The sequence below is a fragment of the Pristiophorus japonicus genome, chromosome 11, assembly GCF_044704955.1.
Source record: "Pristiophorus japonicus isolate sPriJap1 chromosome 11, sPriJap1.hap1, whole genome shotgun sequence".
Lineage (NCBI taxonomy): Eukaryota > Metazoa > Chordata > Chondrichthyes > Pristiophoridae > Pristiophorus > Pristiophorus japonicus.
Window position 1 is genome coordinate 146471868 of NC_091987.1, and position 25411 is coordinate 146497278.

Sequence of the window (25411 nt, forward strand, 5' to 3'; positions counted from 1 at the left end):
ATCGGGTAGGGGTGGCAGGTTCCCTTCCCTGAAGGACATCAGTGAACCAGCTGGGTTTTTACAACAATCTGGCAGCTTTCAATGTCATTCCTGGTGCCAGTCCACGAATGACCAGATTTATTTAATTAAATGTTGTAACTTGTCATGGTAGGATTTGCCCTCAGAACTCTGGGTTACGATTCCAGTGCCATTTTAATACACGAGGGTACCAGCTGGATTATAGCAACACAACGAAAGTCTAGTTCAGTTCTAAACTCTTAAAATTATTACAAAACTAGCAGAGACCCGCAAAAACTTGTGCGGTCAAATTACCATCTTTATTGCAACAGTACTTGCTTACTCTGTTATCATCTTCTTCATCTACAGAATCAACGCTGATTCCTCCCTCCCGCTCTCTCACTCCCTCCATCTCCCTCCCAACCCCTCTCTCTCCTCCCCTCCACCACTCTCCCTCCATCACTCCCTCCCTCCCCTCCCTCACTCCCTCCCTCTCTCTCCCTCCCTCACTCCTCCCTCTCTCTCCCTCCCTCACTCCCTTCCCCTCCCACCCACTCTCTCCCTCTCTCCCCCTCCATTACAACAGTGACTAAACTCCAAAAATACTTCATTGGCTGTAAAGTGCTTCGGGACATTCAGTGGTCGTCAAAGGCGCTATATAAATGTAAGATTTTCTTTCTCTCTCTTTCTCTCACCCGCCACTCCTGTTTCTCTCAGCTCCGCAGCAATGCCTGGGGAGGTCCCGCCTCCCCCGTGCCCATTGGCTCCGTCGCATCCACTGCCGCCTCCTCATTGGAGCAGATCCAGCATCAATCAAACTTAAAAAATTCACACCATCGCTCCTCGCCCTGATTGGTTGCAAGGTCAGGCGGACCCTGATCGCCCATTGGTCGGCGCAACTGCCACTCAGTCCGGACCACGTGCTCCCAACCCATGGCCCCACCCCCACCCCAGGACAGACAAAAACTGACTATTATTATTATAGATAACCTACATGTTTAAAATGTAAAAAAATGTGACATTTAAAGAATATTTAAAAGTTACGGATCAAAACTGCACAGCAGTGATTCTCACGTGGACGCTGACAGGGACTGGTTGGGCTGAATGGCTTGTTGGCTTGTTTCCATGTTGTAACTTCTAATGGCGGGATCTTGCTGGGGAAATAACAGTATGTTAACGACGCATACTGTTACTAATGCGTAAAAAGGCCAGCAGATTCAGGAAATTAAGAGATACGGCGTGCAGTGCAAATCTCCAAAACTTGCTGGTTGAATTACGCCGCTCCACCATTAGTCCTATACAAATGGCATCTCGCCCTCAACCCACTGCTATTTTTAAGAACTTGCTAGATTTTCACATTAATTGCACATGGAACTCGCCACAGAAAGTTAGCGGTCATAATTAATAGCGCAAATACCCTTTTAACAATGTGATAATTGTTAATGCAATGCCAATCAACCTCTCTGGCATGTAAAGGGAACAAATTAAACTATGGAGTCTCATTCCTGCAGGTAGTAAATTGTTGTTGGAGATTTGAAAATTTTCCGTTTTTCTCTCACTTTTCCTTTGCCTTTTTGCTCTCTCTCTTATTCCCATCTTTCTTTCCGTCAATTTATTTATCTTTTTGTGCCCGATTTGACTCTAATTTACTCGATTTCTTTCTCAGTCGTTCCTCTTTTTTTCTCAAACCTTAAATCTCTCTGGTTAAGGAGAGAGATAGTTGGTCTCATCGTTCACTGAGGTCCCAGATGCCCATTGCCCGCACAGCACCATTATCAGCTGGCACTTCCAGCATGTTACGGTGCAAAAAGATTTGGAGCTAAAGGGTGACGGGAAAAGTCTCTCTAAGGACGTACATGGCGAGATGCCTTGCTCCAGCAAGATATGTCGCATTGTTAATTCTGCCTCAGCTCTGGGACACTAGTTGAGTCTCACCTGGGAATACTGGTCAGATAGGTTACAACATTCTGTAACTCCTCTTCAGGGATGTCAGTAAAATCAGGATATTCGGGAAAGGTTATAATTGGACAACCATCTTCTCCTCGACCACCTGAAACCAAGAAGAAAAACATGAATAAATCATTGTCATTACACAGCCTCAAGGCAATTAAATGAAATGGTCCAAAAAAATGAAAAAGATTTTTTTGCCAAAATAGATCATTCAAATCTGCCCTCTCAGGTGAATGTTAAAGAACCATGGCACTATTTTGAAGAAGGACAGTATTGCTCTCCCTGATGTCCTGGCCAATATTTATCTCTCAACCAATCACAAGTGAAATATCTGGTCATTTTCTCATTCCTGTTGTGGGATCTTGCTGTGCACCAATTCTACATAGCATCGACTACACCTCAACAGTACTTCAATGACTGTAACATGCTTTGGGACATCCTGAGGTCAAGAAATGGCACTATCTAACTGCAAGTCTTTCTCTTAACTGGTAGAATTCCCATACGTTCTACTGAAAGGGTGACATATTTTAAAGATGACAATAAAATGTAGTTGTACAGGCATCTATCCAACTTTATAGCCTGCAGCTCCCTTCATTGGGAAACTAATCGTGGATACATCAAGTCACTTTTATGAACTGAGATATTAAGACAATACACAGCAGCATTAAAGCTGCCCAGCGTGCATTCTACATCAACAATGCTGAGTCATCAGCTCCTGCACCAAAGCCCTGTGAGCCAGCTGGGACGCTTGAAAGTTCTGAGCTTTGCAGGCCTAATGTTCTGATGCATGGTCTCACTGTAATGGCACTTCCTCTCAGTTACATGCTGCTGAGACTACTGTGCAATTGAAATCGATAAAGCAGCCATGCATTTCTTCGACCCTGTCCAAAAGGTTTCTTTTCTGAACTGGGAACAGTGTAGTGAACAAATCCTGCGAGCATATGAAAGGACAGTCTGGGGGTGGGGGTGGGGGGGGGGGGTTCTGAATGCTTACAGGCCATTGAAAATTGCACACTCAGGTGGACCTGATACTGCCTCATTCTGGCTTTGCAAGCTGTAATACGCACAGCATTTCACAGCAAGTAGTCACGGCTCTGTTACAGTATCAGGGAGAGTACCCACAGCATCTGTATGTGTCATGTATTCAACCAGCATTGTAACCCATGTATAAACTGACCTAAGTTTTACACCGTGAGAACACTGACCACTAGGTGGGAGACACTCCTAACCTGGACCTTCTGGTATAAAAGGGGAAGCTCCACCCACCTTCATCACTTGAGTGCTAAGGAATAAAGGACAGGTCACAGACTGACCTTCTCTCAAGCATGGGCCTCGTGTGCATTTATACTGTATAGTAAGGACGTATCAATGGCGACAAGAAACTGGGATTTAAACCACGCGAGCATGGCCACGAGCAGAACAGACGAGAGGTACTGTGTTAAGGAATGGTTGGGACAGAGATTCAACATTGTTAAAGCAGCACACAGTTCTCCAGGCAGACAAGGGCAGTCAGGCATGCCCCAACATGTAGTCGAACCCATAGGGGGAGTTCGACAGAGACAATGGCAAGCTGAACAGCGATTCACGCCATTGCAAGGGACAATGCGGCCAGTAATGGGGCCATCAACACCTGTTAATGGTGCACTCAAGGACAATAACAGGGGCAGTCAGGGACGATCGACTGGCAAGGGACCATTTGTTTCAAACCGCAACTCATGCTGGAGGCGTGGAGGCATACATTCAGCCGGAGTTTGCAGAGATGAGCAAAATACCTGCAGAAATTGCAGAAATGGACACTGGGGGAAATCGCTGGAAGCTGAAGTTCAGCGAGTTCATGTGGAGCACGTATATAGTTCATACACTAGGACGCCACCGATAATGATGAAAGTGCTCCTCAATGGCATCCCAGTATCAATGGAGTTAGACACGGGTGCCAGCCAGTCCCTGATGGGTATCAAACAGTTCAAAAAGTTGTGGGCATCCAAGGCTAGGAGGCCAAAATTATCGCCGATTGACGCACAGCTACGGACTTACACAAAGCAGATCATTCCAGTGCTAGGCAGCGCCACGGTAGTCATGACCCACAAAGATTCGGAGAACAGGATGCCACTCTGGATTATCTCAGGGGATGGTCCCGCACTACTGGGGAGGAGTTGGCTTGCTGTCATGAACTGGAAATGGGGCGATGTCAATGCAATTTCCTCTGTGGAGCGAGTATCATGCTCACAGGTCCTGGACAAATTTGACTCATTATTTCAACCCGGCATTGGCACTTTCATGGAGGCCAAGGTAGTGATTCACATAAACCCGGATGCCAGACCAGGACACCACAAGGCCAGAGCGGTGCCGTACGTGATGCGGGAAAAGATAGAAGGCGAATTGGACCGCCTGTTGAGGGAAGGCATCATCTCGCCAGTCGAATTCAGTGACTGGGCGAGCCCGATTGTGCCGGTGCTCAAGGTGGATGGGTCGGTCAGGATATGTGGCGATTACAAGGCCACCATCATTCAGGTGTCACTCCAAGACCAGTACCCGCTACCGAGAGCGGAGGACCTCTTTGCGACGCTATCCGGTGGCAAACTTTTTTCAAAATTGGACCTGACCTCAGCTTACATGACCCAGGAGCCGGCAAGTGAGTCGAAGAAGCTGACCACCATCACGACACACAAGGGGTTGTTTGAGTACAACAGATGTCCGTTCGAGATTCGCTCGGCCGCCGCGATCTTCCAACGAAATATGGAAAGCCTCCTCAAGTCGATTCCAGGGACGGTGGTTTTTCAGGACGACATCCTCATTACGGGTTACAATACTGAAGAACACCTCCACAACCTGGAGGAGGTACTACGCAGACTGGACCGGGTAGGTCTGCGACTGAAAAAGGCGAAGTGCGTCTTCCTAGCTCCAGAGGTAGAATTCCTGGGGATGAGGGTAGCAGCAGACGGGATCAGCCCTACTGCATCCAAGACGGAAGCGATCCAGAGAGCACCCAGACCCCATAACACGACGGAGCTGCATTCGTTCCTGGGGCTCCTGAACTATTTTGGTAACTTGCTTCCCAAATTGAGCACGCTGCTAGAGCCGCTACACGTGCTCCTACGCAAATGCCGCGAATGGGTCTGGGGGGACAGCCAGGAAAGGGCTTTTAATGGAGCACGCAATTTGTTATGTTCCAACAATCTGTTAACGCTATATGACCCATGTAAGAAACTTGTGTTAACGTGCGATGCGTCGTCCTATGGTGTCGGGTGTGTGTTGCAGCATGTCAATGCCAAGGGTCAGTTACAGCCGGTAGCTTATGCCACCATGAGTCTGTCCCAGGCAGAAAGGGGCTACGGGATGGTAGAAAAGGAGGCGCTCGCATGTGTATATGCGGTAAAGAAAATGCACCAGTACCTGTTTGGCAGGAAATTTGAGCTGGAGACAGATCACAAACCCCTAACGTCCCTTTTGGCCGACAACAAGGCCATAAATGCAAACGCATCGGCCCGTATACAGAGGTGGGCACTCACGTTAGCTGTCTATGACTACACAATTCGGCACAGACCGGGCACCGAAAACTGCGCCGATGCATTCAGGAGACTCCCACTAGTCACCACTGAGGGGGCTACCGAGCATGGTGCTGAGATGGTCATGGCTGTTGAAGCTTTCGGAAGCGAAGGCTCACCCGTGACAGCCCGTCAGATTAAAGTCTGGACAAATAGAGACCCGCTATTGTCTCTAGTCAAGAAATGTGTCCTGAATGGGGACTGGGCAGCCACGTACAGGGCATGCCCTGAGAAATTTAAACCATTTCACAGGCGCAAGGATGAACTCTTGACTCAGGCCGATTGCCTACTGTGGGGAAACCGCGTAGTTATGCCCCAGATGGGCAGAGAGGTGTTCATCAGAGAACTCCACAATGGACACCCGGGCATTGTCACGATGAAGGCAATTGCCAGGTCACACGTTTGGTGGCCAGGGATAGATGCAGATCTGGAACTTTGTGTTCGGAGGTGCAACATGTGTGCCCAGCTGGGCCATGCACCCAGGGAAGCCCCCCTTAGCCCCTGGCCATGGCCCGCCAAGCCTTGGTCACGCATCCATGTGGACTACGCAGGTCCTTTCATGGGGAAAATGTTTTTGGTTGTCGTAGATGCCTACTCCAAATGGATCGAGTGTGACATTTTAAATTCAAGCACATCCTCTGCCACGATAGAAAGTCTACGGGCAATGTTCGCCGCCCACGGTCTACTGGACATCTTGGTCAGCGACAATGGCCCGTGCTTCACAAGCACTGAATTCCAGGACTTCATGGCAGGCAATGGAATTAACCATGTCAGAATGGCACCGTTCAAGCCGGCCTCAAAAAGCCAGGCAGAACGAGCAGTGCAGATAATCAAACAGGGGATGCTCAGATTCCAAGGGGGTTCCCTACAAACCCGCTTATCACGCCTCCTGTTGGCCTATAGATCCCGACCACACTCGCTCACAGGGGTTCCACCCGCAGAGCTACTAATGAAAAGGACGCTCAAAACCCGATTATCCCTTATACATCCCACCATGAAAGAAATTGTCGAGAGCAGGCGCCAGTCACAATATCACTACCATGACAGGAATGCGAGGGCGCGAGGTATTGATGTAAATGATCTTGTTTTTGTCCTCAACTACGCTGCCGGTCCCAAATGGCTTGCAGGCACTGTGGTTGCCAAAGAGGGAAATAGGATTCTGGTAGTTAAACTTACCAATGGACAAATCTGCCGCAAACATGTGGATCAAACAAAAAGGAGGTTCAGCTACCCCATAGAAGAAGCAGAGGAAGAACACGATATAGAGTTCACTCCACCACAGGTGACTGAACACCGGAACCAAAGGGAGAAGAGCCCAGTCACTGTGGGCAGTCCGGACAGGTCTGAGGCACCGCAAACAGCAGACACTCAGACCAGCGCCCAACAACCGGAGCCCCAACTCAGGCGCTCTACAAGGGAGCGTAAACCACCAGAGAGACTCAACCTGTGATCCCAATAAGACTTTGGGGGGGGAGGTGATGTCATGTATTCAACCAGCATTGTAACCCATGTATAAACTGACCTAAGTTGTACACCGTGAGAACACTGACCACTAGGTGGGAGACACTCCTAACCTGGACCTTCAGGTATAAAAGGGGAAGCTCCACCACCTTCATCACTTGAGTGCTAAGGAATAAAGGACAGGTCACAGACTGACCTTCTCTCAAGCATGGGCCTCGTGTGCATTTATACTGTGTAGTAAGGACGTATCAGTATGGTTACCAACAGGCCAAAAGAATAAATCAAGGGCAGACAGCTTTAATAATACAGACCAGAACACTGCCGTTATACGGTGAACTGAACCCGGCACTGTAATTACACTATGAACTGAACCCGGCACTGTAGTTACACGGTGAACTGAACCCGGCACTGTAGTTACACAGTGAACTGAACCCGGCACTGTAGTTACACAGTGAACTGAACCCGGCACTGTAGTTACACAGTGAACTGAACCCGGCACTGTAGTACACACGGTGAACTGAACCCGGCACAGTAGTTATACAGTGAACTGAACCCGGCACTGTAGTTACACAGTGAACTGAACCCGGCACTGTAGTTACACAGTGAACTGAACCCGGCACTGTAGTTACACAGTGAACTGAACCCGGCACTGTAGTTACACACGGTGAACTGAACCCGGCACTGTAGTTACACACGGTGAACTGAACCCGGTACTGTAGTTACACAGTGAACTGAACCCGGCACTGTAGTTACACAGTGAACTGAACCCGGCACTGTAGTTACACAGTGAACTGAACCCGGCACTGTAGTTACACACAGGAACTGAACCCGGCACTGTAGTTACGCAGTGAACTGAACCCGGCACTGTAGTTACACAGTGAACTGAATCCGGCACTGTAGTTACACACGGTGAACTGAACCCGGCACTGTAGTTACACACGGTGAACTGAACCCGGCACTGTAGTTACACACAGGAACTGAACCCGGCACTGTAGTTATACACGGTGAACTGAACCTGGCACTGTAGTTACACACGGTGAACTGAACCCGGCACTGTAGTTACACACAGGAACTGAACCCGGCACTGTAGTTACACACGGTGAACTGAACCCGGCACTGTCGTTACACACAGGGAACTGAACCTGGCACTGTAGTTACACAGGGAACTGAACCCGGCACTGTAGTTACACACAGGAACTGAACCCGGCACTGTAGTTACACACAGGAACTGAACCCGGCACTGTAGTTACACAGTGAACTGAACTCGGCACTGTAGTTACACACGGTGAACTGAACCCGGCACTGTAGTTACACACAGGAACTGAACCCGGCACTGTAGTTATACACGGTGAACTGAACCCGGCACTGTAGTTACACACGGTGAACTGAACCCGGCACTGTCGTTACACACAGGGAACTGAACCTGGCACTGTAGTTACACAGGGAACTGAACCCGGCACTGTAGTTACACACAGGAACTGAACCCGGCACTGTAGTTACACACAGGAACTGAACCCGGCACTGTAGTTACACACGGTGAACTGAACCCGGCACTGTAGTTACACACAGGAACTGAACCCGGCACTGTAGTTATACACGGTGAACTGAACCCGGCACTGTAGTTACACACGGTGAACTGAACCTGGCACTGTAGTTACACAGTGAACTGAACCCGGCACTGTAGTTACACAGTGAACTGAACCCGGCACTGTAGTTACACAGTGAACTGAACCCGGCACTGTAGTTACACACAGGAACTCAACCCGGCACTGTAGTTACGCAGTGAACTGAACCCGGCACTGTAGTTACACAGTGAACTGAATCCGGCACTGTAGTTACACACGGTGAACTGAACCCGGCACTGTAGTTACACACGGTGAACTGAACCCGGCACTGTAGTTACACACAGGAACTGAACCCGGCACTGTAGTTATACACGGTGAACTGAACCTGGCACTGTAGTTACACACGGTGAACTGAACCCGGCACTGTAGTTACACACAGGAACTGAACCCGGCACTGTAGTTACACACGGTGAACTGAACCCGGCACTGTCGTTACACACAGGGAACTGAACCTGGCACTGTAGTTACACAGGGAACTGAACCCGGCACTGTAGTTACACACAGGAACTGAACCCGGCACTGTAGTTACACACAGGAACTGAACCCGGCACTGTAGTTACACAGTGAACTGAACTCGGCACTGTAGTTACACACGGTGAACTGAACCCGGCACTGTAGTTACACACAGGAACTGAACCCGGCACTGTAGTTATACACGGTGAACTGAACCCGGCACTGTAGTTACACACGGTGAACTGAACCCGGCACTGTCGTTACACACAGGGAACTGAACCTGGCACTGTAGTTACACAGGGAACTGAACCCGGCACTGTAGTTACACACAGGAACTGAACCCGGCACTGTAGTTACACACAGGAACTGAACCCGGCACTGTAGTTACACAGTGAACTGAACTCGGCACTGTAGTTACACAGTGAACTGAACCCGGCACTGTAGTTACACGCGGTGAACTGAACCCGGCACTGTAGTTACACAGTGAACACAACCCGGCACTGTAGTTCCACAGTGAACTGAACCCAGCACTGTAGTTACACACGGTGAACTGAACCTGGCACTGTAGTTATACAGTGAACTGAACCAGGCACTGTAGTTACACAGTGAACTGAACCAGGCACTGTAGTTACACACAGGAACTGAACCCAGCAATGTAGTTACACACGGTGAACTGAACCCGGCATTGTAGTTACACAGTGAACTGAACCCGGCACTGTAGTTACACAGTGAACTGAACCCGGCACTGTGGTTACACAGTGAACTGAACCCGGCACTGTAGTTACACACGGCGAACTGAACGCGGCACTGTAGTCACACACAGGAACTGAACCCGGCACTGTAGTTACACAGTGAACTGAACCCGGCACTGTAGTTACACAGTGAACTGCACCCAGCACTGTAGTTACATACGGTGAACTGAACCCGGCACTGTAGTTACACAGTGAACTGCACCCAGCACTGTAGTTACATACGGTGAACTGAACCCGGCACTGTAGTTACACAGTGAACTGAACCCAGCACTGTAGTTACACACGGTGAACTGAACCCGGCACTGTAGTTACACAGTGAACTGAACCCAGCACTGTAGTTACACACAGGAACTGAACCCGGCACTGTAGTTACACAGTAAACTGAACCCAGCACTGTAGTTACACAGTGAACTGAACCCGGCACTGTGGTTACACACAGGAACTGAACCCGGCACTGTAGTTACACACAGTGAACTGAACGCGGCACTGTAGTTACACAGTGAACTGAACCCAGCACTATGGTTACACAGTGAACTGAACCCGGCGCTGTAGTTACACACGGTGAACTGAACCCGGCACTGCAGTTACACAGTGAACTGAACCCAGCACTGTAGTTACACAGTGAACTGAACCCGGCACTGTAGTTACACAGTGAACTGAACCCGGCACTGTAGTTACACACGGTGAACTGAATCTGGCACTGTAGTTACACAGTGAACTGAACCCGGCACTGTAGTTACACAGTGAACTGAACCCGGCACTGTAGTTACACACGGTGAACTGAACCCGGCACTGCAGTTACACAGTGAACTGAACCCAGCACTGTAGTTACACATTGAACTGAACCCAGCACTGTAGTTACACAGTGAACTGAACCCGGCACTGTCGTTACACAGTGAACTGAACCCGGCACTGTGGTTACACAGTGAACTGAACCCGGCACTGTAGTTACACAGTGAACTGAACCCGGCACTGTCGTTACACAGTGAACTGAACCCGGCACTGTCGTTACACAGTGAACTGAACCAGGCACTGTGTTAAGTATAGAAGAACTCCACAAGACTGAGTACTGTGAGCTAAAACTGACGTGACCTTAGTTTCTTTAATACAACTCCAGAGTGCTTAAGCAGCATGGCAGACAACCTTTTATACTCCCTTGCACGAGATGAGCAGGTGACCCTTGGGCCTCCAACAGTTGTGGTGGCAAGTCTTACCCAGTTACAATGTTTACATAAAAAACATCACTCCCCCCGACCCGCCCCCCCCCCCGCCCCCAAAGTCTTTGATACAAATTATTTACACATTGGGACGATTCGTCTGAGTTCAAACTCTGGCATGGGTGAGTTGGTCGGACTATTGCTGCACTGCAGTGCGGCTGCTTTGACAGGACTGTTGGTAATGGTGGGTTCGTCCTCTTGATTGACAGCGAGGTCAATTGCTGGTTGGGTGTGTGTTGGTGGATCGATGATGGTGATGTCCTCTTCAGGTTGTTCCTGGTTGTCGGTGAACCGCAGTTTGGTCTGATCCAAATGCTTTCTGCACGTTTGTCCATTCAATAGTTTGACTATAAACACTCTATTCCCCTCCTTGGCCAAGACAGTGCCAGCAACCCATTTGGGACCATGATCTTAATTCAGGACAAACACAGGGTCGTTAACATCAATGTCACGCGATACAGCCGCGTGATCCTGGTACATGTTTTGCCGGTTACACCGGGTTTCCACACTATCATTTAGATGCGGGTGGACTAGGGAGAACCTGGTTTTGAGTGCTCTCTTTATTAACAATTCTGCAGGGGGAACCTCAGTGAGCAAATGGGGTCACATCCGGTAGCTGAGCAGAACCCGAGATAAGCTGGTCTGCAAGGAGCCTTCCGTCACACATTTCAAGCTCTGCTTGATAGTTTGGACTGCACGTTCTGCTTGATCGTTGGATTCAGGCTTAAACAGGGCAGACCTGACATGCTTGGTGCCATCGCGGGTCATAAACTCATTGAATTCCAAGCTGGTGAAACACGGTCCATTGTCACTGACAAGGATGCGGGCAAGCCATGGGTGGAGAACACAGCCCGGAGGCTTTCAATGGTGGCAGTGGATGTGATGGGTGACATGATTGCACATTCAATCTATTTAGAGTAAGCGTCCACTATAACTAAAAACATCTTTCTGAGAAAGGGGCCAGCAAAATCTATGTGGATCCTGGACCACGGTTTGGAGGGCCATGACCACAGACTCAATGAAGCCTCCCTTGATGCATTGCTCAGTTGTGAGCATGTGTTGCACTGGTGTATGCATGACTCTAAGTCCGAGTCAATGTTTCTATGGGATATGGAGAGAAAGCAGGAAAGGGGTACTGAGGTGAATGATCAGCCATGATCTTATTGAATGGTGGTGCAGGCTCGAAGGGCTGAATGGCCTACCCCTGCACCTATTTTCTATGTTTCTATGTTTCTATGTTTCAATGCCAGGCCAACAAACATGCGAACTGGCTGTAGCCTTCATCATGACTATGCCTGTGTGGGTATTGATAGAGAATTCAAACAGGCTGCAAATTCACAGACCCCCAAGTCAAGGCTGTTACATGCAGTTCAGCATGTTGCATTAAGTCATCAATCAACTTGACATTTTAGGACCCTTGGGTAGCGAGCCAATTAAAAGGTTAAAAGACTATTAATTGAGCCAATAAGGTCAAAGAAGGTGAGTTCTTTTCTGTAAATTGATCCAGGTAAAAGTACAGCCATTTTAACCATGTGGTCTCATAAGGACAAAGACCTGGCTTAAAGCCAAGAGCTTGTTACTGCTGTCTGCCAAAATAAAGAAATTAAAACTACAATCAGAGTTCGTATTTCATTGGAAATTAAGAGATCTAACAATTTTGGCGTCACGAACATGATCGCTGAGGAAAGAAACTGAATTTTGGACATCGGACCTACATACTGAGGTAAGGACACCTCTTTTTAAAAGTCCTCGGTCAAAAGTCTAAATTCGCCTCTCCTTCTACGGGATTCCAAAAGCCTCCGGTTTGCGAACCCTCCGGTTGGTAGTCGGCTCGAGGTCCCATAGACATCTAAACTTCGGCGGTGTGTTAGTTAATTAATCACCGACCTATTGATCGGCTAGAAAGCCTACGACTCGAGACCCCAGTAAAGAAATTATGGCAGCAGGAGATAAGAGCAAAGAATTGCCTACAACTGTTAAAGGTGGGCAAGCACCACCTGAAGTTTCGCTAGATTTAATTCTCCAACAGTTGAAAGAATACATAGAGCAACAATTCAACTTCTCTAAAACTTGTATTAAGATCGAACAAAAGTACGGAACCTCCAAAGGACAATGGTCCTTGGACGAGATTAAAAAGGTCTGGGGAAAAACGACCCGTATGAAAAATAAAGAGCGAACTAGATGGCCCCTAGCGGTTATGGGCCAGATTCGAAAGCGGAATGAAATTATAATGTGTTCCCAACATGATCGAGAACTGACCAGTACAAAGGATCAATTGCAAGCAGTTTCAATTGCAAGCAGTTTGTGCGCAGCTGCGACAGAAAAAGCTTGAACTTGAAAAGCTGGAAGCGGAAGTTAAAGATCTTAAAGGTGAAATTAAAGAATGGAAAAAATCATTAGGTCAAGAGACAGTAATAGGAAAAGGAAAATGTATCAGTCAATTCCCAGGGTACCCATGTTTGGATAAATTAAAAGCGCAAACCCGAAGACACGACCGAGGAATAGATACGGTTTCTGAATCCTCCGAAAATACAGTGTCGGAGGATGATGAAGAATTAGGGGTGTGCTTTGCCCCGTTTAAAAAAAGACGAGTTGTAGTCAAATCAGAAGAGACTGCGGATGAGGGCGGAACCAAAAAAACGAGGAAAAGGGTGAATGAAAAATACTTATTTCATGATCCGGCAGACCCAGAGAAAATTGATAAATGGTCCAAGGAATTGCCCAATCCAAAGAAAGGGGGAGTGAAAACATGGGACCAATTGGACCACTTAAGAAATATATATCAACTTCATCCCTGGGACGGAGTGCAAATTTTGACCATAATGGTGCCAAAAACACAGGGAAGAAAATTGCACGACAAGGTAGAAGAAGCTTTGGGGCAGGATGAGCAAGAATTAGACGCAGGATGGGAGGCGATTAAACACTGGCTGCAAGCCTTCAGTCCAGCTAAGACAGACTGGGGAAAAATTGCAGCCTGCCAACAGAAAGGAACAGAGGATGTCCTGGAGTACGACGAGCGGTTTAGATGCACGTGGCTAGAACATTCGGGTATGAATAATATGGATGAGGAAATGGATGAACAAGTGTTTGGACCACTGAAAGCAGCTTTCGTGGCAGGTCTAAAGCCAGAACTGTCCAAAATGCTTAAGGTAGTGTTACCGGACTGGGAAGGGAGAGGAACTACCTTTGCAGCATTGGTGGATCGATGTAACCAATTAGATCGGGATATGGGAGCTAAAGTCCGAGCTGTACAGGATATGGGATGGAAATCCCAGGATTCCGATAAACAGTCATTAGGAAAATTACCTGGAAAATGTCATTATTGTGGGAAAGAAGGTCACTGGGCCAAGACGTGCAGGGCAAAACAGAAAGGTCATGGCTGGGGAAGAGGACGCAGCCAGGGATACAATTCAGCCAACAAGCCAGGCTTGTCACAAGATAACGACCTCATAGAAGCATTTAAGCGACTGACAATACAACAACAGAAGGAGTTACTTGGGATAGCAAAAAACGGTTAGAGCCCACCCTGGCCCCCCACTAATACAACAAAGGGGAGATGGGCTATATATATAACTGTGAGGGTGGGCGATAAGGATGTGGACTGTCTTTTAGACACAGGGGCAGAATTAACATGCTTACCCCTACAATATGGAGACTTTTTGCCGATGGATAGTAGGGCACGTACAGCCTATGGAGTTGGGGGTCATAAAATGGAAATTAAAAGGACAACACCGGTACTTATAGGGCTGGGTCCACATGAACTAACCACGCCGGTCTGGATAGGCCCAGTAGATCAACCCCTTTTGGGAATGGACGTTCTAATCCAAGTAGATTCATCGATGCCTTTCGAGGATGGTCGGGTGACATGGTCAATTAGAACTTTGAAGAAAGAAGAATTGAAGGAACACCCGATATGGGCTAAAGATAAGAACGATTGTGGCCTACTCCAGATGGAGCCTGCGTCATTTACCGGGACCAAGCCTCCATGCACTAAACAGTATCCCATCAGTCCAACTGCCATCGCGGGAATCTTACCGGTTATTATGCAATTGGAGAAACAAGGGGTGCTTATTAAAACGCATAGCTCCTCCAATAGCCCCGTGTGGCCGGTACAGAAATCTAATGAGACTTGGCGTTTGACTGTCGATTATAGGAAAGCTAACCAGTGTATTGATCAAAAAGCTCCTTTGGTCACAGACCCCTCCACCATTTTTAATGCCCTCAAACCGGAACATAAATATTTCTCGGTTATAGATATGGCCAACGGATTTTGGTCGGTGCCTCTGGCATCGGAGGTTCGACAGTGGTTTGCTTTCACGGTCCAAGGTCAACAGTATACTTGGACCTGGTTACCGCAGGGTTTCCACAACAGCCCTACGGTATTCCACATGGCTTTACAAAGCCATTTGCGAGAATTACCTCCCCTGTCATCCACAGTCATCCAATATGTAGACGATATCCTGCTAGCTTCAAACACGGAAGAACAGCATGAACAAGATTTACGAGCTTTGCTGGACCACCTTCGGCTGAAAGGACATAAAGCCAGCATCGACAAAGCACAAATATCCCAAGAAGAGGTTGTATACCTGGGACAAAAGATTTCACAAGGAAAGAGAGAACTTACCCAGGATAGAACTGCAGCCATTCGGGCTGCTAAAAAACCCACCACTATTCAGGAACTAAGGTCTTTTTTGGGATTGTGTAACTTTAACAGAAATTGGATTGACTCCTTCACACAGCTTGCTCAGCCACTGAATTATATTTTAAAGGGGAAACGTGCCTCTAAAGAAGCCATCACCCTCACTAAAGAGCAGCAAGAGGCCTTCCTGAGTTTGAAAAAGGCTTTGTGATGGGCACCGGCTCTGGGAATCCCTGACAGTGGTAAGCCATTTACCCTGTTTGTCCATGAGAAAGAAGGATATATGACAGCTATACTGACACAAGAACATGGGGATCGGCAAAGACTATTGGCTATTATTCGGCAAAACTGGATGCGGTAGCCCTCGGATGGGGAAGTTGCCTAAGGGCCATGGAAGCTACAAGTCAAGCGGTAATGACCACTGTGGGTCTAGTCCTCGACCAAAAGCTGATTGTCAAGTGTCCCCACACCGTACACGCTTTGCTGTCTATGAATAGAATGTCTCAGGTGACGGCAGCTAGATGGACCCGCTGGACAGCAGTTTTGGAAGCTCCTAATCTCCATATCTTCCAGGCCAGCCCGGTTAATCCCGCAACTATGCTCCCGATGTCAGAATCGAGGGAGCAAGAGGGGGGAGAATGTGAGGAGCATGACTGCGTGGAGATTTTAAAAGAAACAGAAGAAGCAGCCTTAGCAGCAGAGGAGCCTCTGCACAACCCAGACCTCATCCTGTTTACAGATGGTTCTTCCTTTGTTGACAATGGTACCAGAAAAGCAGGATGGGCAGTTACAACCTTATATGAGGTAGTGGCAAAAGGATGTTTACCCTCAGGAACGTCAGCACAACAGGCCGAGTTACGGGCCCTGTCAGAACCATGTCGAATAGCAGAAGGACAGACAGCTAATGTCTACACAGATTCGCGTTATGCTTTTGGAGTCGCTCATGACGTTGGTCTGTTATGGCAGAAAAGAGGATTCCTCACTGCTGCTGGTACACCTATCCGAAATGGAAAAGAAGTCCGAGACTTACTGGAGGCCATACAATTACCTCATGAAGTGTCCATCCTGAAGTGTAAGGCCCATACCAAGGAAAGTACCACGGAAGCACAGGGAAATGTGCTAAAGATGCCGCCTCACAGGGCGTTCCTCCAGAAGAACCAACACAGATGTGCAGATTGAAAGCACTCAGGACTCTGACACGAGACCTTCAAACAATGCAAGGCGAGTGCTCCCGAGAGGAAAAATGGACATGGATTATGACAGGAATTAAGCTATGTGAAGATGGTGTCTGGAGACAAAGAGTTACTGACAAGCCAGTCGCGCCACAAGTGCTTATGCCTTTTTTAGCCCAACAGATCCACTCGTGGGGACACTTGGCCTCACAACAGATGACGGCACGGTTCCAGAAAAGCTGGTGGGGTCGGGGATTTAAAAAACATGCCCAGCTGATAGCAGACCGCTGTGTGGTCTGTCAGAAAAATTATTCTGGACCCATCACGGTAATGCCCCAACTGAGGCCCCCTGCCCCTGTCGGACCATTCCAGCATCTGCAGGTTGATTATATATCTCTTCCTTCATGCCAAGGATACACTAACATTCTTGTCATGGTCGACAGATTCTCTAGATGGGTAGAAGCTGTCCCAACTAAAAGAGCCACAGCCAATCACACTGCAAAGGTCTTGTGTAAGGATTACATTCCCCGATGGAGAGTCCCGAGTAGCATTGACTCAGATCAGGGAACACACTTCACAGATGCTGTCTGCCAAGAAGTCTGTAGGTTACTGAACATTACGTGGGATTTACACTGTCCTTATCATCCACAATCATCAGGACAAGTAGAACGAATGAATCGAACTCTGAAACAACGGCTTGCCAAATATCACCAAGAAGGAACACCATGGCCCCAGGCACTACCAATAGTGCTATGTAGCATTAGGGCAACCCCGAACAGAACTACAGGTCTAAGCCCATTTGAAATTATAACAGGAAGACCCATGTCGCTGCCAGGAACTATCGATTTACGGAAAGCTGATGTTCACTTAATGAGTGACACTCTGTTATCATACTGTCAGAACCTAACCAATGCTATTTGTTCTGCTTCCCGACAGGTATCGGCAGCTTGGGGTAATCCACCTGAAGGAGGACATGACATCATCCCGGGAGTCTGGGTGTATGTGAAAAAGTTGCAGAAAGAACCTTTGGGTGCCAAGTGGGAGGGACCTTATCAAGTGTTATTGACCACCCAGGCAGCTGTTAAAGTCCAAGGAAAGAAAGCCTGGATCCACGCTTCACACGTTAAACGAGCACCCATAACTGAAGCTGAAATCTAATAAGGACAATTACTTTTTGCAAAAATGTATAAATTTACTGTATTATTGATTGTAGGTATTCTAGGCATAGGCCTACTTCTTATTAGCCGACCCTCTGCACCAAAGGGAAATAGTAGTGTATGTTGTAGAGAGTCGAAAGATATATATAGACTTAGGCATTAGGCACCTGCTGGATATTTAGAACTCACATAAGCTTAAATGGACACACACATAAAATGGCTGCCCAGGCATTATGGGAAATCAGGTAGTCAAACTGTGAACTGTTGAACGTTCACTGACCGAGCAATAACCCTGTGAGGCCCACTGTAGGAATGCCTGGGAAGACAGAGATAAGAAGGAAACCATCTCCTGTGAACAAGGCCATGAAACCAATTATTTCAGGAAGAAAGATAAGAGGGAAACCATTTGCTGTAAACAAGGCTATATACCAATTATTTCTCCCAGATGAAAGAACTAGGGAGAGAACCTATAAAGCCATCAATCAGCCCAAGCTGACAAAAGACGAACACATGGTTCCTGAGACATAAGGGGAATTCTATTGGGTTAAAATAACCTATATGTAATCTATAATCATTGTGATTGGCTTGTGTCCAGCCGTGATGGGCTGTGTAGCTGTAGTAAAATGTTTTGTAACTGTTGTGAAACATATAAAGGTGCATGTAATCCTTTGTTCTGTGAAGAGAAACCTGGATACGGTCCTGAGTTTTTCCTTCCCGCTGAGCGTAATAAAAGCTGCTTCAGCATTGGAACCGACCCTGAGTGTTGAGTGATTCTTCTAAGAAAACACTAACGCTAACAATGGCGTAGTCGGCAGGATTTCCCGGAGTCGCTGGACGCCCTTGGAAAAAACCCGGGTGAGTATAAAAAAACTATTTTTAAGTATAAAGGGTGCGGAAGGTGGAAGCTGGTTGATCGACATGAGGAGACGGTCTAATATCTCAAACGCCTAGCCTGAGCCTGAATTAAGAGGACTTTTGTCCCACGTGACGGCCAGGAACCAAGTAGGCGTAGGGAACACACTTAGACCGTGGGATCGTGATACCGAGAGACATCTTCCGGACCCAGTAGTGTAATTTGAAATACCCCGGGATAGAACCAAGCGGTGTACAGCGGCTAACGGAATCCAAACCTGTGAACAGGGTCGGACCAACGGGCTGAGCGGTGGTAGGTAGTCGTTAAGGATACGTAGAGCACTGCGGGAATTGCTTAAACGCGTTTTTAAGAATTGTATAAGTTTGTGCAACAGCAGAACTTGTGACCTGACAGTAGCCAAGAGACAGTTTACTACAAGTCGCGCTAGAAAGAAAGCGGACCTCTGAGAGTAGATTCCTAACGGTAGTAGTCCTACCCAGGAATGGCCATGAAAACAAGTAAACTCGAGTGGGGACCAGAAGGGTCGCTTACCCGCCACCTGGCGGAAAAACAAAAGAAGCTTATTGAAAATATGATTAAAGCAGGGTGGAATCCTCAGGAATTAGTTATGTGAGGAATTATTTAGATAAAACTACGAATTCCCTGAAAGGTCATGGATCCAAAAATAGAGCCGGCCAAAACAAGAAGAGAGACTGTTGTAAATCGTTGAGTGAGAAGTGTCTGTGTGATTTTTGACTGCAGAATGAATTTTTTTTATGTTTTCATGTTCCGAAAGTCTGGTTGGAAGAGGAATGCAAGTGTCTGTTTATTTTAGAAACAGAGTGAAAGTCTTTTTTTTTAAACCCTTTGTAATGTTGTCCTGTATGTGGGAAGTTTTAAGACATTTAAGTTAGAAACGCAGGTGTGGATTTATTCGGATGATAAGTTACGGAGCTAGGAAAATAAACAAATAAAGAATAGGTTTGTTGAGCAAAATATTTATTTGACATGCTCACTTACTTGCCGAAAGAAAACATGCAATGATTGATTGGGTTGAAAGACATAAATTTGGTCTCGGAATGAGATAAAGAATGCTTAAAAAAAAAGAGAGCTTCTAAAAAAAAAAAGTTTTAAATAAAGATTGAAATTACAAAGTTTGAATTGGGATTTTGAGATATTCAGAGAAGGCACAGGAAATACTGAGGTGGATTTAAAAAAAAAAAAAGATTAAATTAAATCTGATCAGGTCAAACTCCTGGGCAAGTGGCGAGCTATCTGCGAAGGTGTAAAAGGAACTTTTGGAAAATGTTAAAAAACAGCAAGCTTTAGTAACGACTTTGAAACTGGAGCATTTTGAGATAACGAAAAAGCACTCAAACTCTCAAAGATGGACTTCATTCCAGTTATGGAGAAAAAGAAAAAGATAAAGACGCCACTTTGAAAGTAAACAAATGATTTTAAATTAACAACTTTATGGAGTTACGAACCCTCCGTGTAAAATACAAAACCTAATTTGAAGAAAGAAAAAAAAGATGTAACAGACTAAATGGAAAAAGACATAACTTACTAAATACTAGTTGATGTTTGCTGTGAAAAAGATATTGGTTTAATTAGAAGAAAAAAAAAATTGGAATAAGTAAAAAACACTCTACATGGATTCGAATTTTCAATTATGAAAAAGTTTCAATGCAGTTTGAAAAGATTTCCAAAATGTCCCGAACAGTCTAAACAAGCAGGAGGGTTTTGAAGATAACGAGGAGAAAGAGAGAAATAAAAAAAAAACAGAATTGAATTTCAGTAAACAAAATTGCTATTGTATGTGTGGTCTTGTTTTAAAACAATTTAAAAAAAAAATTCTTTGGCAAGTACTTGAATTAGAAGTTAAGAAAACATTGGAGTTTACTCTAATGATTTATGCTGTTTAACGGATTCCTAATTTCGAAGCCAGTTTTGAAGGCACAAAGACTTTTTTTTTCCAGATGATTACGTGAAGTCACGTAATGACATCAGGTCTTCTTACAAACCTGGAAAGGAGTTAACCCTTTCCATTGACAGCCGTTTTATACTGAACATTATTAATTTGGATTTCTTAATAGGGAAAAAAAAAGACTCACCTAACAGAGGAAACAAAAATAAAAACAGAACTAGCTTATGTAATAATACTTGCCTGATACAATAAAGAAATAGATATTCAATAAAACAAATTGAAGAGTTAAAAGCTAAGATAAACAGGCTGGAAGAGATAACGGGACTAGACGGATAGTGCAGTGCGCAGCCATAGCACCATCACCTCTGGCAATAGAGCCAATGTACCCCACGGTGGGTAGGTGTAGTCCACAAACCCAACCTAACGGTAAAGCAGACAGCGATGTTTGGAGGAATAGCTTTGGCCTTGCTCATAGGAGTTTGGGTAATATTTAAGTGGGTAAAGACACGGGCGCACGCCCTACAGATTCAGCTCGAAATGGTTCGATTATAACCTTGTGCTTCTGATTTTGCAGGGTGACAGGGACTCTCGTAGAGCAAAAAACTTAACCCCTGGTGACGACCAGGCCGTCTGTTTAAAATTACAGATAATACTTACCGGAATGGGAATACGAACGGCGCTACTCGTAATCTGGATAGCCCTGCGACATGCACGTACCCTGGGCAACACCGACGGACAGCAGAGCACGCTGGAAATAAACAACTATATGAACTATGGAGTCTTGTTTAATTTAATGGACGGAATGTACATCCCAGCAGCCAAGGACTGGAGCAAGGACAGGACTTATTTTAATGCATGGTTACAAGTGAATCCTAATAAGAATCCTAATAAGAATAAGAGTATGTGTACAGTGCTCCACGGGTATAAGGAGCAGCTGCATTAAACGGAGGGATGTCAAAGGGCCTGATGAATGTACTTTCGGCATAATTTGCGCGCCTCCGGGACAATCCCAGCAATCAGTCATCCGCAAGAAGGGAATGGGGCTGTGTGGGTATTACGAGGAGGCGGGGGCGGCTGCAACATAATTGTATGTATGTTTCTCACCCCCTCCGACACCGCGCCCCATAAGAATCACTACATTGCCCGAAGAACTGCCTTGTCCCATAACTACTAAGGGACCAGAAAATGGGATTGCAATGTACAACGAAGGGGAATTATTGTATGATAATGTTAAACATGAAATTGTGCCTGTTCTGATCAATATTTCAGGCATCCAGATGCCGGAATATTGTACCGAACAGTCAAGGAAGATGTACAATGTATTAAGTGAAGTCGTAATGCAGCAGGCTGCCGATGCCATGGGTGCCAGTAAGTTCCGGGGACAGGGGTTAGCACCCAGGGTGAAGAGGGAAATAGTAAATGATGTTGCTACCGTTTTCAATACAGGAACCTCCGTAGTGAACTCGATAGACATACAAGGGCTAAATGAGAGGGTAGAACAGCTTAAAGGGGTGATGAAGGGGTTATTGGAGAGGGTGGAGCAAAACCAGGAAGACCAGGCCAACCTAGGAAAGGAGGGTGCCGAAATCCAGTTGGATGGCATCTCAGTCCTGGAAGCTCACGCTAAAACCATCAATCACCTCATTGATAGAGAACAAGAAGATACAATAAAGCAAAGACAGGGGCAACTCTGTCATGCTTATGGTCTGTGGATGGTGGGACAGATCCGCCACAACCTCGACCAGATCCAACGCGGGGAAGTACCCGATTGGATAGACAGTTCACATTTAGCTCAGTTGGCGAACAAAGGGGGACACTGGATAATTGTACTCTGAAGGGACTGACCCGAGTATACCCCGCAATTCCAGATTGCCAGATGGGTAGGACTACCGGGATAGGGATAGTCCTGTTGATCCCTATAGCAACGCCGGACTCAGGGCCGTTCCCCTTATACCAACTAGAGAATATCGGAGTAATACGGGAAAATGTCTCCATACGCTACTACCTGACCACCACCTCTGCCGTTCGTCGAAACAACATACTTACTGGGATTTCCCTAGCAGATTGCAAGCAAAGGGGGGGAAATCACAGTATGCCCTCACCCGGTGGGCCGAGGTGAACTAGACGAGTGCGGGTTTAACCGAACCAACGGGTGTGTACTAGAAATAGTGCCCGCACACATGCACTTCGCGAGGGCAGGCTACGGAGGGAGGGGAAGATACTGTGTCTCTACTACTGAGCGTTCATACCAGTATAATGACCTGCAGTGCCCTATACCGCAGCCAAACTTTTGCTTTACACCACTACGACCTGTCGCGATCGGGCAAGCGCATATCACCCAGGTTAGGCGCCGGAAGTCCGAAGTTATTGAAGTAACTGATCAGCTCCATGATCATTTGCAGGATTATGACGAGCCAGAGCAGGTCCCTATCCCACATCTCACGGAGGTATTACGGGAGTTAAGGCTCAGAGTGGGGCAATCCGTAAAACTCTATCACCAGCTACAAACTAAAATCAAAGAACTGGAAGAAGATACCGAGGTAGACTTACAAAGTCAGAGTTGGTGGAGAAAGGTCTGGGACTGGGGAATAAATGTGAACATCCACCCATGGATCCGAATTATTTCACACACACTGGTCGGAATACAATTAATCTTAGCAATAACATGGGGCGTGATGGCCTGCCAGGTATGCAGGCGCCACAAACGGCAGAAACGGACCAATCACCGTTCCCTGGATATTAAACAAGTCTGTTTGATAAGGGGACGGGAGGAGCTAGCCTTTGTTAATTTGATTTGAGCAACCGGAACTCCTGAAACCGCGTGACTGGCCAGCACGTTGAGGCAAGGAATACCGGGCCGTGCACAAATATCAGATAAAGGCAGTATTTCGGTTAAAAGGGGACTAGGGCTAGTCCCTTTACCGAAAGGGGGAATTGTTGTAGAGAGTCGAAAGATATATATAGACTTAGGCATTAGGCACCTGCTGGATATTTAGAACTCACATAAGCTTAAATGGACACACACATAAAATGGCTGCCCAGGCATTATGGGAAATCAGGTAGTCAAACTGTGAACTGTTGAACGTTCACTGACCGAGCAATAACCCTGTGAGGCCCACTGTAGGAATGCCTGGGAAGACAGAGATAAGAAGGAAACCATCTCCTGTGAACAAGGCCATGAAACCAATTATTTCAGGAAGAAAGATAAGAGGGAAACCATTTGCTGTAAACAAGGCTATATACCAATTATTTCTCCCAGATGAAAGAACTAGGGAGAGAACCTATAAAGCCATCAATCAGCCCAAGCTGACAAAAGACGAACACATGGTTCCTGAGACATAAGGGGAATTCTATTGGGTTAAAATAACCTATATGTAATCTATAATCATTGTGATTGGCTTGTGTCCAGCCGTGATGGGCTGTGTAGCTGTAGTAAAATGTTTTGTAACTGTTGTGAAACATATAAAGGTGCATGTAATCCTTTGTTCTGTGAAGAGAAACCTGGATACGGTCCTGAGTTTTTCCTTCCCGCTGAGCGTAATAAAAGCTGCTTCAGCATTGGAACCGACCCTGAGTGTTGAGTGATTCTTCTAAGAAAACACTAACGCTAACAATGGCGTAGTCGGCAGGATTTCCCGGAGTCGCTGGACGCCCTTGGAAAAAACCCGGGTGAGTATAAAAAAACTATTTTTAAGTATAAAGGGTGCGGAAGGTGGAAGCTGGTTGATCGACATGAGGAGACGGTCTAATATCTCAAACGCCTAGCCTGAGCCTGAATTAAGAGGACTTTTGTCCCACGTGACGGCCAGGAACCAAGTAGGCGTAGGGAACACACTTAGACCGTGGGATCGTGATACCGAGAGACATCTTCCGGACCCAGTAGTGTAATTTGAAATACCCCGGGATAGAACCAAGCGGTGTACAGCGGCTAACGGAATCCAAACCTGTGAACAGGGTCGGACCAACGGGCTGAGCGGTGGTAGGTAGTCGTTAAGGATACGTAGAGCACTGCGGGAATTGCTTAAACGCGTTTTTAAGAATTGTATAAGTTTGTGCAACAGCAGAACTTGTGACCTGACAGTAGCCAAGAGACAGTTTACTACAAGTCGCGCTAGAAAGAAAGCGGACCTCTGAGAGTAGATTCCTAACGGTAGTAGTCCTACCCAGGAATGGCCATGAAAACAAGTAAACTCGAGTGGGGACCAGAAGGGTCGCTTACCCGCCACCTGGCGGAAAAACAAAAGAAGCTTATTGAAAATATGATTAAAGCAGGGTGGAATCCTCAGGAATTAGTTATGTGAGGAATTATTTAGATAAAACTACGAATTCCCTGAAAGGTCATGGATCCAAAAATAGAGCCGGCCAAAACAAGAAGAGAGACTGTTGTAAATCGTTGAGTGAGAAGTGTCTGTGTGATTTTTGACTGCAGAATGAATTTTTTTTATGTTTTCATGTTCCGAAAGTCTGGTTGGAAGAGGAATGCAAGTGTCTGTTTATTTTAGAAACAGAGTGAAAGTCTTTTTTTTTAAACCCTTTGTAATGTTGTCCTGTATGTGGGAAGTTTTAAGACATTTAAGTTAGAAACGCAGGTGTGGATTTATTCGGATGATAAGTTACGGAGCTAGGAAAATAAACAAATAAAGAATAGGTTTGTTGAGCAAAA

The 25411-nt window shown here is 46.5% G+C and overlaps 1 protein-coding gene across 2 annotated transcripts in view; it reads right to left on the reverse strand.

Annotated features, from left to right (window-relative positions):
- mcf2la (mcf.2 cell line derived transforming sequence-like a) overlaps nt 1–25411 on the reverse strand; it is a 673365-nt gene that overhangs the window by 565202 nt on the left and 82752 nt on the right. For both annotated transcript variants that reach the window (XM_070894133.1, XM_070894134.1), the window contains exon 3: nt 1933–2047. In XM_070894133.1, the coding sequence (XP_070750234.1) occupies nt 1933–2047 (115 nt within the window). The remainder of the gene's footprint in view (nt 1–1932; nt 2048–25411) is intronic.